General features: G+C 41.3%; 2 protein-coding genes across 2 annotated transcripts in view; both read left to right on the top strand.

Moving 5' to 3' along the window:
* Positions 1-3,397: 3,397 nt before the first annotated feature.
* spcs2 (signal peptidase complex subunit 2) lies at positions 3,398-8,529 on the top strand. The gene is made up of 5 exons (XM_080429653.1): positions 3,398-3,462; positions 5,025-5,108; positions 5,708-5,867; positions 6,314-6,449; positions 7,924-8,529. Exons 1-5 carry the CDS (start codon positions 3,424-3,426, stop codon positions 8,108-8,110), a joined length of 606 nt encoding a protein of 201 aa, XP_080285779.1. The 5' UTR covers positions 3,398-3,423; the 3' UTR covers positions 8,111-8,529.
* Positions 8,530-11,208: 2,679 nt separating this feature from the next.
* The window catches only part of abcg1 (ATP-binding cassette, sub-family G (WHITE), member 1), a gene marked incomplete at both ends in the record, with an annotated part of 16,473 nt that continues 7,638 nt past the window's right edge, over positions 11,209-20,043 (top strand). The window contains 5 exons of the mRNA XM_080427786.1: positions 11,209-11,271; positions 14,263-14,328; positions 14,422-14,599; positions 18,296-18,413; positions 19,753-19,885. Coding sequence (XP_080283912.1) covers positions 11,209-11,271; positions 14,263-14,328; positions 14,422-14,599; positions 18,296-18,413; positions 19,753-19,885 — 558 coding nt within the window. The remainder of the gene's footprint in view (positions 11,272-14,262; positions 14,329-14,421; positions 14,600-18,295; positions 18,414-19,752; positions 19,886-20,043) is intronic.

Consider the following 20,043-nt stretch of genomic DNA (forward strand, 5'->3'; position numbering starts at 1 on the left):
TCAATGAAAGTAGCCACCCCGGGTGGCGGCACTCTCCATGTTAAATTCCAATATGGCCGCCGTGTGAATATGGTCTATAGCTCCAGTAGCAGCTCCAGACACCAATACAAAAGCAAATAATGTGTTGTCTCAGCTTTCTCTCTTGCTTGTTGTTCATGTCGTTCATTCATTATTTGCGTAGCTTTTTTGGAGTTTTTAATATTATGTTATGTCTCTTACTCCCACTGTGGTGTGCTGTGATTGTGTGTGTGTGTGTGTGTGTGTGTGTGTGTGTGTGAGAGAGAGAGAGATTGGTGAACCAATCCGACTGCTGTCCAATCATGGTCTGGTTGGCCTTTTAAAGGCAGGATGTTCTCAGTCAAATGAGCGTCGCGCCTGTCACAGACATGCGCAGAGCAAGTTCTGTCAGGAAACTCAGTGCAGTGTTGGTGGCCTACTATTGGACCGCATCAGCTCCACGTACACATCCACTCATCCACTCATTTCATTCTCAGACCGCTCTATTTAAGCTGGAAGTCTGCGCTTCTCATCCTGCTTGCTTTAGCTGCACACTGCTGCTGTGCTGCTGCTCATTCATTCAGTACTGTGCTAAATTGCTGCTCACCCTCCACCACCCCATGCTACCACCTGTTGTTTTTGGATCTGCTGTTTATGTACTGGGGATTCTGAGTCCCTATGGTTGGGAAATGCGCTTTATCAGAGTACCTAAAATAATAAATATATTGCTCATTTTATATTCAATAAATATATCTTATCCTTCATGATTTGTCTTTTTCTATTTATGAGTTGTCCTGACAGAACAGATTGTTTGCATATTTTGCACAGGCGAGCAGAGTGTGATCCAGTGTCACCCATGGTAAGTTTTTAATAGTTTAATTTATAGCTATTGTTGCTACTCTTAAATGGGGCTAACACTGTTGTGTATACTGGGTAGTTTGTGGGGCAGAATTCTGCCATTAAGGTGCGCTCAACTCTGCTCGCCCTGCGGTAAGGATGTTTTTATTATGTGCATGTAATGTCAGGGTGTTCTTTTGAAATGTGTGTCAATGTTTTAAGCTACTTAATGCATTGTTTTGTGTATACCTGTATATGGTGTGTAGTCGTATGTTTTAAACCACTGCATTATTGGTCCCCTGAACTCCTCTTTGATGCCATGTTAGTGAACTAATCTTGTGTGCTCTTTTGCAGTGCAGTGAAACAACTACCTATGCTATGAGTTAATTACTCCCTTTTTGTGTGCTGTGGCTTACCTGCTCTTGACGATGCATGGAAAGATGTGCTCTATTGACCAGTTGTATTGCCATAATCTGTATTTTGTTATTTAATGTGAAATAAAATGTAAACGTTTTGCTAATTCTGATGTCTTCACTGAGCTGAGAGCTCCCCAACCCAGTTTTTAAGGCTCTGTTAAACGAACCTCCTTTAATGTTGAGCCTTAATTGGCTTGCTGATTTAACCCAACTGGCGTAAAGTGTTTTTATGTATTTTAGTAACCCCTATTTTGGCCTGGGTGTTACACACAGTCTGGATGGTGGTGCAGTAGCAGGGGGTGTAGCAGGGGTTTTACTAGGGGTAGGCGTGCAGCTGGCTTTGGTGAGGCTTTTAAAGATCAGGCTGCAGAAGCTGGTGTTCAGGGAGTGGCGCTAACTGTGGGGAAAGCAGTGCGAAAACACTACACTACCCAATGAATGACAAAGCTTCAATGAGATGTATTCAGCTCATAAATCCACATCACAAGAACAATCAATCCATAAATTGATGAAGACCCCCTGTTGAAGACCCATGAACTAGAGTGTCCAGCTGACTGAGTGAACACAAATACACCATTAGCATCAACAACATTGACTGTGCCATGGCTAGACATTTTAAACAGCACCATGACAATGACGCCTCTTCTAATGGACAAAGGTATTGACCATGTCTCTGTGTCAGACAGAAGAGGTGATCTCCTGAAACATCTGAACCATATATCATCTGAGTGTATTTTTTATATTTAGAGCTACTGCACCACCCTCCCATGGGACCAATGAAAAGTTGGATTTATTTAACTCCCTTTTTGTAATATGATTTTAGCCATTCGTTCCTAAAAAAGGTCCTGGTGAGCACCAAGACCTTGAAATGGACCCTAAAGGTAACAGCCAGGAAGCCTGTGCAAAGAGGCCAGGACTGGGTGGGTGACCATGCTCAGGTATTCTGCCAATGTATCAACGTTATCGCTGGTGGAGCTGCTGCGGCTGCAGTTGGACTTTGTGTTTGGCCCATTGAGTGCCGTTAATTGGGGGTTTAGTTAGCTCTGGTCCATAGTGTTAGAAGGAGTTCTCCTTAACTCCTTCTTACGCTATCGGACTGGCTGTAGAATACAACTCTCGTAGACGTATTTATGATTCTGACGTTTTCAATCTACGAGAGTTGTAGGGTTCACGCCCCATGGAGACAGGGACTTTCTGCACTATGCCCCGTAGACACTCCAAACATGTACAAATTGAAAATAAAGGTGCTTACCCCCAAGCCCCAAATGTTAACTGTCTCTACGTGGTAGTAGTTTAATGTAATAATCTATATCTTTCAATAAAGAAGTGTTTTAATGCCGTCTGTGGCCGATTCTGTCGGAAGTTCCCAATGGGCGGTAGTGACGGGTAGTGACAGGGCGCACCCGGTGAAACCCGGAATTACACATTGGGTGCGTTCGGATATTGCACACCGGAGCGCACTCGCCTATTAGTTTGTATTGGCCAGTGCGCTCAGTGCTGTATTTCCGAACGCACCCTTAAATATAAAGAGGAAGTAAACGAGGGTGAAAAAAATGGCGTTCGGCCACAGACGGCATTAAAACACTTCTTTATTGAAAGATATGGATTATTACATTAAACTACTACCGCGTAGAGACAGTTAACATTTGGGGCTTGGGGGTAAGCACCTTTATTTTCAATTTGTACATGTTTGGAGTGTTTGGAGTGTCTACGGGGCATAGTGCAAAAAGTCCCTGTCTCCATGGGGCGTGAACCCTCTCGTAGATTGAAAACGTCAGAATCATAAATACGTCTACGAGAGTTGTATTCTACAGCTACTATCGGACCAGAGCTAGGGTTTAGTTAGGAGTAGTAGTAGGAGCTGGAAAAAGGGATTGTCACATCATGTAACCATGGGAACAACCACGGATGGAGGTGTAAAAGAACTGGAGACGGCGTTAAAAAACGAACGAGCGCCAATATAGCAGATGTACAAGCTCACCACGCATCGCGTCTTCTCCGCGTTGTGAGCTTGTAGATCTGCTAATGTAGGCTCTTCCGCAAGTGCGTAGCGTTTGCGTCACCACGTCCCGCACGGCGTGCGAGCTGGTTGGTCGTTTAAATCAGGGTGCCGACCAATGACAGCGCGCCATGTCATATTGGGGGGGCATTAACGGTTTCAGGAAGAGAAAAAATGGCAGCGAGAAACGGAAAGAGTGGACTTCTGGAGAAAGTAAGAATAAAACCTTATTGTTTCTGATTTAATAACGGCGTTATGACTATTCGGTTTTAATATTTTAACAGTTTTTCCGGCTGTGGGCGTCAGTTATTTGACGTGTAACGTCAGAAGAACGACTCAAATTGACACCTGGTAGCTTAAAGCTAAAAGCTAAGCTGACGTTAGCCCTTTCATTGAGTTGTAACGTATAGGAAACAGTGTTGCCAGATTTTGCGAGAGAAATAAGCAACCAGGTCGATGGAAAGAAGCGACTACAGTAGGCTACATGAGCCCAGAGCCCGTCCCTTGCTAATTAAGAATAGCCTTACTACTAGCTCACAATCCGAACTACACTCTTCAAATCTTGAAGAAAATGTGGAATATTTGTTGAAACTTTTGAATAACTAACTAATTTGGGGCTCCTTAACATGAAAATGTTTGAGAACCACTGGTTTAAACTTTAAACAACATTAGAACCAAGCCCAAATAAGCAACTACACTTTAGAAACAAGCCCAAAAAATTGCAACCACCAATATTTACAAGCAACTTTACTGAAAAATAAGCCCAAATTCGCTTATAATAAGCGGACTTGGCAACACTGATAGGAAATAAGATGGATGCAGGTATTACGGTAAAAATGTTTTTTAATCATTTTATATTAAGAAAATATGTTTATTTATTTTGATAGATAAAGTTACTAAGCAATTGTTTACACTAATTATACTATTGTCTTTGTGCAAAGTTTTGCCCACTAAACCATGTAACATATGGTAACCCATTATGAAATTAGCATACCAGTAGATCACAAAGGGACCACAAAACAACACAGTATGGTTATTAATCTAGTATCTGATAACTTGCATTTTATTTGTTTATATTTTTAACTCGCTGGTTTTCTGTCACACATTGAGAAATATGCAGTTATGCACACGTGTGTTTTGTTAAGATTTCAGGTGCTTTAATACTTTTATCCACTCATCGCAGAACAATAAAACTATCGATTTCAAACTGGTGGGCTTGATGATGATGATGATGTCTGGTTGAATTAGATGGAGTTAATTGTTTCAGCTTTAAAGTGGAGGAATTAGTGGAGAGTTTTGCATAACCTGCTTCCTATGTCAAACAGGAAGTTTTTTTTTTTTTTTTTTTAATCTAATTTCCTTTTATATATTTATTCATTTAAACTTATTTTTTTCTAGCAAGCATTTTTTTCCTTTTTTCCTATCTTGAAAAGGTGTTCTTAATAAGTGCTATTTCTATCGGAGACATGAAGAGTAGGCACCTCAATGTAAAATTGGCAATTTTGACCAAAATGTAAAAAATATATATATGTAAAGTATGATGTGAACATGCACGGTACATCATTATCAGACTTAATTGTATCCTTCAACTTCTTTGTTTATGCCCCAAAATGATTGGATACAGGTTTGTATCAATTGTATAAATATTAGACCTTAACTGTCGTATGTTTAAGCATGTTATAATCATGTATAAAACACTCTTCCTTGTGCCCACTCTTCCTGTTACCTTATTATCATGGTTGATGGTCATCGTGGACATGTTTTTATGTTTCCAGTGGAGAATAGACGAGAAGCCAGTGAAGATTGATAAATGGGACGGAGCCGCTGTTAAGAACTCACTCGACGATGCCGCTAAGAAGGTTCTGTTCTGTTACTGAATACTTGAATACAGGGGTCTTCAACGTTTCTCAGGTCTAGGAGTCGGACCCCTTAGCTGAGAGAGAGATGAAGCAGGGACCCCCACTACATATTGTATAAAATTGTGTTGCAAATAAAACTATTTCATAGATAGCGCCATAGACTTGTTGTTTGACAGCACTATTTGATTCATGTTAATATGTATTTTTCAGACATTTAACCGCTTTAATTCTCAATACTTAGGCAACTTGACCTTTCACTCTGTACTTAGTCTGCTCCTTTTCCCATCTACACCAAACCTCTTTGCCGAAAATAGCCGAACTACAAGTTCAGTGAGCTTGTAGATCTGCCATTTTTGGCTAAAGTTCTCCTCAGAATAGGCCAGGGATGCTAGGGCTCAAGTGGTTAATGTAGTAACTCTGAGGACCCCCTAGGGGTCCTGGAACCCCTGTTGAAGACCCCTGCTTTACTATATTATTATTCTATTCTGTTACTGAACACTTTAATATAGTTGATCTTTTCAGCGTTCTTTGTTGTTGTAGTGACTGTTTTGCGTTAATTGTTCCTTCCTTACTTGTATGACTTCTCTCTTCTCCTGCAGGTCTTGTTGGAGAAGTATTGCTATTTGGAGAACTTCAATCTAGTAGACGGTCGTCTGTTGATCTGCACGGTGTCGTGTGTGTTCGCCGTGGTGGCTCTGGTCTGGGACTTCCTGCATCCCTTCCCAGAGTCCAAACCTGTGCTGGCATGCTGTGTCATCTCATATCCTTACACATAAAACACACAAACGCACACACACACATCCTCACACATAGGGTGCGTTTGAAAAGCGGGAGCACACTCACGTGTTCGTTTGTATTAACCAGTGCGCTCAGTGCTATATATCCGAACTCGCCCATAAACGCACAATTTTTGTCATCTCATCGTTGCTGTCGGGCAGAAGTTGCCCTACAGCAACAGCTGTTCTACAAGCTCACAACCCGTTGCATCACGACGTGTTGTGAGCTTGTAGATCGGCTATTTTTGCTACTTTTTTTTAACTTACATTTATGGGGCAAGGGGGATGTTTAAAAAAGTTGGAATATGGAGATATGAGGTTTCCGCCTAACAGCGACAATATCCCCACACATAAACACACTCACACATGACGACTATTGTGCTCTGCACTGACCTCACTGTAGTTGATGTTCCTTAACCATTCAGTGCACATATTTCATAATGATGGGCATCCTGACTCTGTACACATCATACAAAGAGAAGAGCATCTTCCTGGTGGCGGTGCAGAAAGACCCTGCAGGCATGGACCCTGACCATGTGTGGCAGCTCTCCTCCAGTCTCAAAAGGTGACATTTACATGATGCATACATACAATGTAACTACAGTGTAGATGTTGGCTAATAGGGGCGGCAGTGGCTCTGGTAGTAGAGCGGCTGCTTGGGAATCAGAATGTTCCCAGTTCGATCCCCGGCACCCCCTGGGTTAGTGTCAACGTGTCCTTGAGCAATACACTGAACCCCTAACCGCTCCTGATGAGCAGGTTGGTGCCTTGCTTGGTTTCCTCCGTTGTTGGTGTGTGAATGTAACGCATTGCACATAGCGCAGCGCTTTGGATGAAGGTGCTGTATAAATGCACAATTTACCATTTATGTAACATAGCATTCAGTGTAACATATATTAAGTGTAAATACAGTAGATGTAACATATACAGTAGTATGTACGTTTCTCCGACCCTTCAAAGCGCTTTACAATGTACTTCACAGTCATTCACCCATTCACACACAGATGGAAGAGATAACTATGCTACCAACCTGCTCATCAGGAGCAGTTAGGGGTTCAGTCAGGGCGGACTCAGACTGGGTCCGGTTGATTCGAACTGTTCCGATTATGATTGGCCTCTCCCAGCTGGCCGGCATTCACATTGGCCAAGATTCTTCCGTACCCGTGTACACTTCATTGAACAGTAATTGTACTTATGGGGCGCTGTGGACTATGGAGCTTTGGGAGATAGAGAATGTCATTCACAGAAGAAGAGTCACTTGTCAGAGTTTAGAGTGAATAATAAAGTTTGACTGTGTTCCTGCCGTTGTCTTGAGTTATAATATTACACGTTGTCTTGAGTTATAATATTAACAGAACAACAATACACAACTAAAGCAGTGTGTAAAGTAGTCTGTAATTATCATATGACAGTGACGTCACTGACGCATCCTTGGTATTTTAGCAGTGACCTAACAGGCTAATCCTTGGTATCTTTATCTTAGCGGCAGCGCTCCCTACACATGTGTTTTTTGTTTGTTTTTTCACGGCTCACGCTATTCAAACACTAGCGGGATTATTATTATTTATTATTTCTTGTCAACATTCAAGTAGAACTATGAGAAGGTACAACCCAGGTAAAATAATGTGTCATTATAAAAATGTATAAATGATATATGATTAGCAGTCCACTTCCTTCTGTTGGTACGGATGGCTTCACATTGCAGCGTTCCGTACCCGAATATGCATGAATCGGACCCGAGACTACCTCCCCAGGCGGTCTCGGGTACGGTACGGTGATCCATTCCGGGGAACAATACGCAACCTTCACACTATATCACAACATCTGCCAAGTGGTCCGGGGTGCGCACCCGGGACCATAGTCTGAATCCACCCTCAGTGTCTTGCTCAAGGAGCCAGGAAGAGCCGGGGGTCGAACCTGGAAACTTTTGGATTCCAAGACGGCCGCTCTTCCTCCTGAGCCACTTCCAGCCCTGTGGGTTGTAGATGTGTAACATCATTGTAACATCATTGTTGTGTGTGTGTCTGTGTTTACCGTAGGTTTGACGACCAGTACACACTCCGTGTGTGTTTCACGGACGGTAAAACCAACTCGTACCGGGAGGACGACTTCACCAAGTCCGTAGCCTGGTTCTTCGACGACAGCGGCACACTGGTGATGGACCAGTTTGAGAAGTGCATCTCCCAACTCCACGACACGCTGGCCACAGAGAAGAAGACCAAATAATAAATGACAATCCTAATGTTTTCATCAGGTTTTTGATAGTATATGTTTCCATGCCAACAAGAACAGATGGTCCTGAACAGGGCTGGAAATGGAGTTTAATCACTTGAACCGCTGTTTCTCAACTTTAGGTCTGGCGACCACCAGGGGTCCAGAATGGACGCTTACGGGTCTGTAACTCTGGGGATTTGTACATGTGTTCAATCTGAGAGCACACATGGATTAAAGTTCTCAGTTGCTACGACTGATTTCAGTCATTTGGATTCTATAGAATCTATGAAAGCATGTTGCGCAGCAAAAATAGCTGATCTACAAGCTCTCAATGCGTCGCAGAGAGATTGTAGATTGGCTATTTTCGTTTTTTTAAAGATTAGAGCATTGGTCAACCTAGCGACACGTTCAGAAGCATCTTCCATATAACCCTAATGTCTCAGATATTTCATAAAAACAACTGGTAAAGCTTCAATCTGTGATTTCTTCACCTGATTAACAGTATGTAGAATGGCAGGAACAATATTACTAAAACATTGATTTTACTTAATGTGCTAATTGTTTAGGAAACAGCACTCTAGTGTGGGGGGGGGGCTCCTTTCATGCTGTTTCACAAATCGCACATTAGAACTTGTCCTGACTGAATAATTTCCATGGTGAGATTTTATTTTGATTTAATCCATGAGTATGTTGTACACTCAGAGTTACAGACCCATAAGGGGGGTTCCATTTGGACCACCTGGTGGACCCGACGTTGAGTAACCGTGACCATAGTGTCCCTATTCTGGGGGGGGGGGGGGGGGGGACAGACAATCAGCAAGTCGCCATGCGTTGTGAGCTTGTAGATCGGCTATTTTTGGGGGCGAAGAGATTTGGTGTAGAGGAGGGAATAAAGGAGCGGACCTTGTATAGCGCCCTGGAGGACCCCCGGTCAATCCCATGTTTAGACCCCATATCCATCCTTTGTTCTTTTCAGCTGGTCTTATATTTAGATGATGTAAAAACAAAAAACACCCGTCTGTTGGGGACCTTACAAAACTACTTTTCATCTGTTATTAGAAAGGTCACCGACGCGTTCATCTCTAGGGTTTAGTTTTCATATGAATCATTCTTGCCATAAAAGTTACAAAATTACAAACTGTACTTTCTGTATAAAAGTACGTTTTAAGTGGAACGGGAGACAGTGTTTGTCTCAGTGTTAAAGAGGGTTTGTTTGTAATGACGCATAAATTCTGCACTCGGAACTCCTCTTGTGTCTATACTTATTAACCCACTCCCACTTTATTATAATGCAATTTCATCATTTGCTCACGTTTTCTACTTTTTCAGAAGACTCGGATTGAGTTGAAATCATTCAAGTGAGAGAGCTGTTTTCTTTTTTTTTGGAAATAAAATATCGATATTGCAAACACATTTTGATGAACTAAGTTACTTTAAACATTAATTAAAATCAAGATTTTTTTCAGGGTTAACGTGAAGAGGAGTTAAAAGGAGTTAAAACCCCTGAATGTGAAGTTAATCGACCAAACAGTTGTTACTATAGGCTCTTTTTTTTTTTTTTTTTTTTCACAATTCTCTCTTCTAAACAGAAATGGAATCAGGTATGCCACCTGTGGTAATTAGCAGACTACAGTTATGCACAGAGACTCCACCCTCTATGTAAATGCCTTTCTGCTAAAAATGGGATGAATGTCAGTATTACACACAGCCTTATTCTGCCTAAATAAAACACGTTTCATATTTCAGTAGCACATTGTTCCCTTTGGCTTTGAGTTCCCTTTGGTTCTGAAAGTTGAGGTTGTGTTGTGTATTTTTTACAACTTATGACGAGAGAGAGGGGCAGACTAGTAATGATTAGTTGTGTTACTGGATAATGGTTAGTTTGACTTAATAGTTATAAGGTGTAAACTGGGCTTTGTGATCTTATACCACCTGACTCTCAAACACTTAAAATTGCACTGCTTGTACTGGTCAGCTCCCAGTGGCCAACAGTAGAAGACTGTGGTTGTACTGGTCAGCTCCCAGTGACCAATGGTAGAAGTCAGACTGTGGTTTCACTGGTCAGCTCCCAGTGACCAATGGTAGAAGTCGGACTGTGGTTTTACTGGTCAGCTCCCAGTGACCAGTAGTAGAAGTCAAGACTGATTGTACTGGTCAGCTCCCAGTCACCAACAGTAGACTGTCTTGTCGTACTGGTCAAGCTACTGGTGGAGTGACTACCGCTCTACCAAAGTGTGACTACCAGTAGAAGTCTGACTGCAATACTGCATCATTAGAAGAATTGGGTTAGTTTTTTATACTTGACATGACAAGTCCATCTGGTGCTGTTTTATAAAGTTTGATTTATAGCCTTGTGACCTAGTCCAGCGTGTTAGCTTGTAGTTTTTGGCAAGCTACACCACAGAGTTTAAAAGAGGTTTTACACGTTCTGTAGCTGAAGAGATGGTTTAGGGTTAGTAGTTAGTAGTTAGTTAGTTAGTATGATGGAAACAAAACAGACACACACATATAGTGTTGGTTAGCCAGGGGCGCCCTCTATTGGCCAACAATAGTAAGATTATACAGCGTCATCTTGTTAACTTGGCCAATTAAGCACATTTAGGTCATAAATAATAACTAACTAATTACTAAACCATCACGTTTGACACATTAAACACCAATGTAAAATATAGCCTATTGACGTAATCACAAAGTAACGTTAAAGTAATTTAACTAAAAATGTACGAAAACATATAATATGTCTGTTTGTCACGTGGACACCCTTATGCGAACCAATTCTTGTTCACATTACATCAAATAATTATAAATAAATAGAATAATGTGATTCCATTGCAGACAGTTAATCAGAGAGTGGATTTACATGAACGCACGCACCCTAGCGGGTGCGCGCATCACCGCACGCACGCACGCACTGCTCGAGCCAGCTAGCTAGGGAAGGAAGAACAGAGCGGAGCTAGGAGGCTGATGTGCGCGTGCTTTTATTATTATTTAATTCTATAAGGGAATATTAGCATCATTGTTATCATCATCATTATTATTATTATTATTATTATTATTCCTCCTAAAAGAAACCTTCCAAAGTGACTAAGAAGGAGAGGTTGCGGTCAGGGATGTCTGCCCTGATGGCAGTCTGTTCCCTCAACAACGCCCAGGTCACTAACTCCATCATCATGGTGAGTCCATCTGGAGCATTTAGACATTTTGAAAGGGTCTGAAAATTTTTGAATAGCCTATAGGCTCATTTAGAGGGGAAAACAACTTCCACAAATCTGGGTCCCTGCCTCCCTCGCACAAAACATTTTTTGATGGGGGTCCGTGGCCAAATACATCATTTTGGGGGTCCTTAATTGGCACGAGAAAGTTTGAGAACTACTGATTTAGAAGGCACTTGTAGACCTTAATGGGTTAACTATGACAATGGTGCAAATTCAACCAAAATGGACCCAAGTCCTAAGGAGGACTTTACCATGTGTTTATTTATACAGTATACTCTACTAGAATGATATTCTTCATTCAGAATAGAATTAGCTTGGCTTCGGTCTGAATGTGTTTTGTTCTCCTGGAACGTTTGTTTTCTAGCTATTCTGTTTTGAGTCAGACTGAAAGTTATGTCAGTTTATGTTTATGTCTTAAAAACGTTTAATTGTCTGCTTTTTCCAGAAGTTAAATTAATTGAATGATTGATTGATTGATTGATTGATTGATTGATTGAATACTTTATTAGTCAGAAATGTAAACAGCACGTGGTACAGCAAGACATTAAAGCTAAAAGGATAACACAAAAAAAAGTCCTGGGGACTTGTTTCCATTGTGGTCCTATGTATTCAATTCATCAACATAGCATACAAAAATTAACACAATAATACATGTCATACATGTCAAATGTCTCTATAGGCTATCCCATGCAGTCATATTAAAATGAATGTGCTTGTAGTTTAGAAGGACACAGGACAAACAGACAGAAATGCAGACAGGTGTCTGGGTGACTTCATAGGCCTACTGTAGTACATGCATTTCTTTTATTTTAAATGTTGGTGAAAAACAGCCTATAGGCTACATCGTGGTTAGTTGTGTCTTCATTCTGACATGTGTGTGTGTTGTTTTTCTTTTCTGGGGTCAGAAGTTGAAGCTGTCTGTTTTTCATTCTGACCATAAGCTGTTGACCGACAGTTACCTCCCCACCGTCCCGGTATAGAAACGGATTAAGGAGCTGCTTCTTACCGACCGGCCAGTCCCAGTCTGCACTGCCACACAGAGCCACTGCACGCTTTGTAATGTCAACACGCTCCACATGGATGCCACACCATGACAGCAACTGCTCATATAGCCTATACAGCACTAACAGCAGTGGTTCTCAAACTTGTTCATTTCAAGTTGAAGTTGATATGTATTTGGCCGGGGACCCCCCATCTGAAAAGGTTTTGTGCCAGGGACTCCCAGAAGAGAAGATTTGTGTTGTTAAAAATGTTTCACAAATATTCAAAAAAGAATTTGCAGCATATTTTCAAAATAGCAGATCTACAAGTGCTATGAGCCCCCCCACCCATTCACCTCTTGGGCTAGTGTCAGGCCTACATTTATGGCTATGTGTAGCTTGTTTGAGCAAGGCACTGGGAAAATGCAGATCTTTGTGGATGCTATTGAAATGATTAGTCTTCTTCCGTTCCGAAGTGTGAATAATGATGTTCTGGTTTCTAAATGGAGAGCTTGTTGTAGGCTACCAAATTAACTTGAACTTGGACTCGGAGTTGAATTCTCAGATTTGGAAGCCTCATAATATTATGTCCAAAACTGTTACTTTTCAGGAATCTAATTCAGAAATAGCAAAAGTAGAAGATCTACAAGCTCGAAACGCTTGCGAATCTGCTACTTTTGATGCTTTTGTGTGATTCATTTTGAAATATGGAGAGAAATATGAAGTGTCAAATCAGAAGAAAAAGTACTAAAATGTTTTACTTAAGTAAAAGTATCAATACTGCAATGTAGAAATACTCTGTTACAATTAAAAGTAGAAACACCTCAAAATTGGACTTGAGTACAGTACTTGAGTAAATATACTTAGTTACTCTACACCACTGGATGAATGTGTGTTGGGAGAGATGTGTGAGAGCAGCTTGTGTTCTACTGGTGTTTAGTTACAGCAGTAAGTGGAAGGTGTTTAAATCACTTTCTTTCACACGTCTAATGTTTCACAAAAGCTTTCTGCTGCACTGCTTGAACCTAGAACTCAGAAATTATACGTCAACCACTTAAACCCCAGCATTCGTATTGTGGGGAAAGCTTTCACAGAAAATAGCAGATCGACAAGCTCACAACGCTGCGACTCATTGTGAGCTTGTCGATCGGCTATTTTCCGCTAAAGCTTTCCCCACAATACAGAAAACAGAAAAGATACCAGTATAGAGCACCGAAGTCTGACGTCACTGCCGCTAGAGGGCGCTGTTCTGCTGGTTTGTGGCTTTATTTTTTGTGTTGAAATCCCCATTGGGGAATCTTAGATCACGTCATATAAGAACTGTGTTCCAAACATAAACACACCACCCCGGCGATTCTGTCAGGGGGGTGGCTCTGCATCGTTTATGATATTCATTCATATTTGATACAGCCTGTTTCTAGCAAAAATTGAATTGATTCTGCCTTAAAAGTCTTAAGAACTACTACGTCCGGGTCTGAAATCACTGTCCCTGAAGCAGCCGTGTTCATGGGAAATGTAGTCTTTGGGTCGTTTGACTCGTTTCTAGCGTTTATTGTGTTACTCTTTGGTAAATGTGTACATTTCCACCTTCAGTCGATGCTTCATATCCATATGAGTAAAATCGCCGGGTTGGTGTGCTTATTTTTCTAACACAGTTCTTATATGAGGTTCCCCAATGAGGATTTCAACACAAAAAATAAAGCCACAAACCAGCGGAACAGCGCCCTCTAGCGGCAGTGACATCAGGACTTCAGTGCTCTATAAGTGGTTACGTTTTTTTCTTTTCTAAAATTGCAAAAATAGTCGATCTATGTGAGCATGTAGTCGGCTATTTTTTTTAAATAATACCTCCCCATTCAGAGGTGGCTCTGGTTATAATGGTAACCTGAACAAAGCTAAACAGAGATAGATCCAAACACATCTACAAATCTACAAATGTCTCTCTCTCTCTCTCTCCCCACCCATCCAGAACACCAACGGCCCACCAGACCTGATGCTGGACTCCAGGTCGGTGTGTGTGAGCGTGGATGAGGAGGTGATGTCATCGCGTGCAGGAGGTGGAGGTGGTGGAGGTGGTGGAGGTGGTGGAGGTGGAGGTGCTGGAAGTGGTGGTGATGGGGCGGGGCAGCAGACCACCCCTCTCCTCCTGCAACACTACCCTCCCGCCCGCCCGCCCCTCAAGAAGGTGGACAACAACCTGACGGAGGCGCAGCGCTTCTCCTCGTTGCCACGCCGACCGGCGGTGAACATGGAGTTCCGCGACGTGTCGTTCTCCATCCCAGAGGGACCGTGGTGGAGGAAGAGAGGTCTATGTTCTCTATTAAATCTACTTACATTCATAAAGAATATGAAATATCTTTCCCCCTCAGCCACTTGCAGTGCAACATAAAACATTAAACCATCTAAAAACATCATGAAAAGACCAAAACTAAAACACAACATAAACGAAATAAAAAACAATATGTATGACGTGCAATTCATCTAAAAGTTACCAGCACAGCACATACAGTATACGTAGGTACAGTGCTGTGGTGCAATCCTTTAAAAAACTTACCAGCGCAGTTACTAAAGTGCTGTTGTGCATTTCAAAAGACCCTCCAAATTAATATACATAGACACCCATCTAAAAAGATTGTGTGCGCCAGGGACCCCTCTATGCAAGATTTATGTTGTTACAAGATGATTTGAAAATAGCAGATCTACAAGCTCACAACGTGTCGCTTGTAGATAGATAGCTGAGGGTTAAAGTGGTTGAACTGATTCTGATGCTGCCGAAGAGCTGTGGAACAAAGTCTCTTTGAGGATCAAAGCTGCCCCCCTGTGTGTGTGTTTGTGTGTGTGTGTGTGTGTGTGTGTGTGTGTGTGTGTGTGTGTGTGTGTGTGTGTGTGTGTGTGCGTGCATGCATGCGTGTATTTAGTTTCTACTCCCTCCTGTTGTGACTGACTGATAGTGTGACTGAGTTCTTGTTGTCCTAGTCTACTCTTCTTTCTCTTGTCCTATGTTTTTCTCTTTTTCCCTTTCTTCTCTCTTTCTTCCGTCTGCGCCACCAATTTAGCTGGGGACCCCCTGGGACGGTTCAAATAGCCGATGAATATAGGTTTAACTCGTTCATGTGGCCTATTAGTCGCTTCTTTTGGGCTTGTTTTCATTGACCTGGTTGCTTATTTCTCTTGCAAAATCTATAGACTATAAATCGCAACTATAAAACTCTGCCTCAACTGAGTGTGTTTGTGGGACTTGTTTGTGTTGGAATTTAAGTACTTAATGAGTAGTTGTGATAAAACTCGATACTGTCAGATTATTAGGTCTAAACAGACACCATTGTCATCCAGCCAAGTGTAATCATTCCTCACGTTTCAACCTGTAATTTAATACTGTTTAGTTTTTGGTATTTGAAGATGAATTTTTCAAGTTTTCAAGTCAGATCAAGTCACTTGATGGTGAGAAAGAATAACCATCTCAATATTTCTCCGTCCTCCACAGTACACAGTTCAGTACACAGTGTAGTTCAGATACACAGTCTAACGTTGGAAATAGTATAAACTCATTTTGTGTCACAGTTAGTATGAAAGAAAACATGCCCAAAACACTCCGAATTAAATAAGTAACAGCCAGCACTCAATAAATGTCCTTTCACAGATTCACAGATTTATTTGCAGTGATGGAAGAAGTACTCACATGTTTTACTTAAGTAAAAGTATCAATACTGCAATGTAGAAATACAGTACAGAAATAAAGTACCAAAAGTAAAAGTACTCAAGTTAAAAATGTATACAAAAATCTTTTGAAAATAGCTGATCTACAAGCTCACAATGCGTTGCATCGCGACGCATTGTGATCTGTTATTTTCAAATGGCCGAAATATATACAGTATAGGGCTGATGTGGTTAATGTTTTGTAATAATAATCCAAATCTACAAAGTAACTAGTAACTAAAGTTTTCATCCAATTGTAATGGAGTAAAAGTACAATATTTCCCTCTGAGATGTAGTGGGGTAGAAGTAAAAGTATTGATAATTGTAAATACTAAAGAAAGTAAAAATACCTCAAAATGCTACTTAAGTACAGTACTTGAGTACATGTACTTAGTTACTTTACACCACTGTTTATTTGCAACGGACACGTTTCAACCTAATCTGCTGTTGTGGAAGACCGATGAGGTTGAAACGCGTCCGTTTGCTCTATCTGGGTGAGGGCCGTGAGGCTAATACATCTATGTGAAAGGACATTTATTGAGTGCTGGCTGTTCCCTTGTTGTCACATTTAGTATTAAAACAATGTCATGACATAAGGCATATATATATGTGTTGGCCCGGAGGCATAAATAACCCAGGCAACACAGAGATGGACATAAGCAAGAAAAAGAGAAAAAGCTTAGTAAAAAGCAGCAATCAACCGTTGTATGCAATCAACCGGTTGGTTGTGATTGGAACTGTAACGCCAGGGATTCAAAACATCTACCGCTCAGCCAAGAGGGAATCAGTGTTGCCAGATTTTGCAAGAGAAATGAGCAACCAGGTGGTCTGTGAAAACAAGCCCAAAAGAAGCGACATGAGTACCTTAAACCTTCATGCAACAGCTATTTGAAAATAACCGATCTGCAAGCTCATGAGCTTCAGGCACAACTACTTGTCAACCAGTCTGTGTCCTACTGCCACCAGAGTGTCATAGAGTTTATAAAAGACAACTTGACAAACTGTGTCTCAGGATGTTAGGATGGTTCCTTCCTGTATAGTCTGAAACATGTAGTACTCCTTTCATCACAGTAGTTGTGATGTCACTGTGGTGTCACTTTCCCTTTTTGGTATGACAGCATTACTTTGGCTCTGAAAATAAAGGCTCTGACCAATTAACCACTTTCAACCTGGCATCCCTATTTTGGACATGACATGAAAATAATTAAAAAATCATCATCGTCAATTTTTTTTTTCTTCAAAAATAGCATTATTATTATTATTGTTATTACTATTATTATTATTATTATTATTGTTATCATTTCATGGTTCATGGTTTAGGTCAGTATAGTGAGGGGGAGTGTCTCTCACAGCAGCGCCGGGCCATGAGAGCAGCTGATGGCTCTGAGCTGACAATCCAATTAAAGCAGTCTCCACGGCAACAAACGAGCTTATGGTTATGTCAGGATGGTTAGATACATAATGGAGAGGTTACTTCAGGTCAGAAACAGCTGGTGTCACTCTGTGAACAGTTTGGACCAGTCATTCTCTACTCTGTTTTCAAGGACCCCTGGTTTGATATGCATTAGGCCGGGGGTCTTCAACAGGGAGTCTGTGACCCCTAGGGGGTCCTCAGAGTTACTGCAGGGGGGCCACCAAATCTTTGTGTGATAGGAACTTTTTTTACACTAACCACTTGAACCCTAGCATCCCTATTCTGAGGGGAACACTAGCCGAAAATAGCAGATCTACAAGCTCGAAATGTATGGTGCGAAGCGACACTTTTTGAGCTTGTCGATCTGCTAATTTGCTACTTTTGAATTTGAATCCTGAAAATGTACAGTTTCGGACATATTTCCACCCGACAGAGACGATATTTTGCTCATGCTTAGTTAACTCAGCATAAACAAACGCTGCTATGCGGAAGGAGCTTGCTGGTTGGTTGGTCAGGGAGTCAGGGACAGGGACCAATCAGAAGGCTGACAATGGGTCAATTGTAAGCCTCTAAACATCATTTTTTAACCATAAAAACAACTATTTCTTTTGTGAGGACCAGGATAATTGTCCTCACAATGTGTATTTCTCATACTCTACTATACTTGTGAGGAAATTAGGTTATTACTTTTTAGTAATACAAGTGGACCCCCCCCCCCACACACACACACACACACACACACACACACACACACACACACACACACACACACACACACACACACACACACACACACACACATATTCATATTCCAGGGAGAAGATTCAAAACAAAACAAAACACACAACTGATGTTGAACCTGTTGTGTGTTTTTGTGCTCTGTTGGTCTCAGGTTACAAGACGCTGCTCAAAGGAATTTCTGGGAAATTCTCCAGTGGAGAACTGGTCGCCATCATGGGACCGTCAGGAGCCGGCAAATCAACACTGATGAATATACTGGCTGGATACAGGTACTGGGTCGTCGTCGTTCTCTTATTATTATTATTTCGGCTAATTCTCATCAGGGTCGCCACAGCAGATGATCTGTTTACATTCTCTGCATCTTCCTCAGCAGTGGTGGAAAAAGTACTAAAATGTTTTACTTAAGTAAAAGTATCAATACTGCAATATAGAAATACTCTGTTACAAGTGAAAGTCCAGAATTCAAAATGTACTTGAGTAAAAGTGCAAAAGTATTGGCATCAAAATGTACTTAAAGTACCAAAAGTAAAAGTACTCATTATGCACAATGTCCCATTTTGAGTTCTCAAATGTATACAAATCTTTTGAAAATAGCAGATCTTTTTGCCTCTTAGATGCGCACTACTTGCCACCCTTTTAACATTGCCCTATTATAGCTCAATATATTTAAATATATTTTGTCCAAACATCACGCAAATCGGTACACATGATCTCTATAGTCAAGTGATCGAGACGGATCCATCAGATTTTTCATATTCCATCCTGATTGGCAAATTCCGAACATTGCTGGCCCACAATAACCTACCTGACCTTTTTCTAGTTTATCTCTGAGTCATTTGTACACTCAGAGTTGCAGACCCGTAATGTTTCATCCTCACTTGGACCCCTGGTGGTCCCTGGAGCCGATGTTGAAAACAGTGACATTACAGTACCATACTGTATACTGACAGACAGACCATTAATGATTATCAATGGAGGACAGTATAAGTAAGTGCATTTACTCGACTTGAGTACTGTAATTAAGTAAATTTCTCTTTACTGCATGCATTTCAAAGTATTTTTGAAAGCATGAACTCTTAAGTACAAATGTGGCAACTTTCACTTGTGGTGGAGTAATATTTGGCCAGGAGTAGGCCTATCTATTCTTTAGCTCAAGTACTGGGGTTGAGTACTTTGTCCACCTCTGCATACAGCAGTGGTTTTCACACCTTTTCATGTCAAGGACCCCCAAATTGATATGAATTTGGCCGTGGACCCCCATCTGAAAATGATTTGTGCCAGGGACCCCCAGAAGTGAAGATTTGTGTTTAAAAAAAATCGAAATTATAAAAAATGTCCCAATACTTTTAAAATCAAAAATAGCAGATGTACAAGCTCGCTGTGAGCTTGTAGATCTGCAATTTTTAAATAGCCAATGTATAAATGGATAAAATGGTTAAAATGATTGTGATACTGTATTAACACATTTAGCTGGGGACCCCCTGGAACCCTCTTCCAAGGACCCCTGGGGGTCCCCGTACTCCACTTTGAGAACCACTGGCATACAGTACATGTTGACACTGACCACGAATGATGATGGTGATGATGATGACGACTGTGTGTTGACAGGGAGACGGGGATGAAGGGTGAGATCATCATTAACGGACAGCCCAGAGACCTGCGCTCCTTCAGGAAGGTGTCATGTTACATCATGCAGGACGACATGCTCCTCCCACATTTAACCGTACAGGAAGCCATGATGGTAACACAGGCCACGCCCACATTCTACATTATTTTATATAAATGTATATACATTTTTCTTTCATTCAGTAGTTTGAAACCCATACACCATGTGTGGTGATGACATCACAGTTCTACATGTTTATATTGTCGATGATTTAAAGTTAAATTGCTGTTATC

Source organism: Gymnoscopelus braueri, assembly GCF_963280865.1.
Source record: "Gymnoscopelus braueri genome assembly, chromosome: 5".
Taxonomy (NCBI): domain Eukaryota; kingdom Metazoa; phylum Chordata; class Actinopteri; order Myctophiformes; family Myctophidae; genus Gymnoscopelus; species Gymnoscopelus braueri.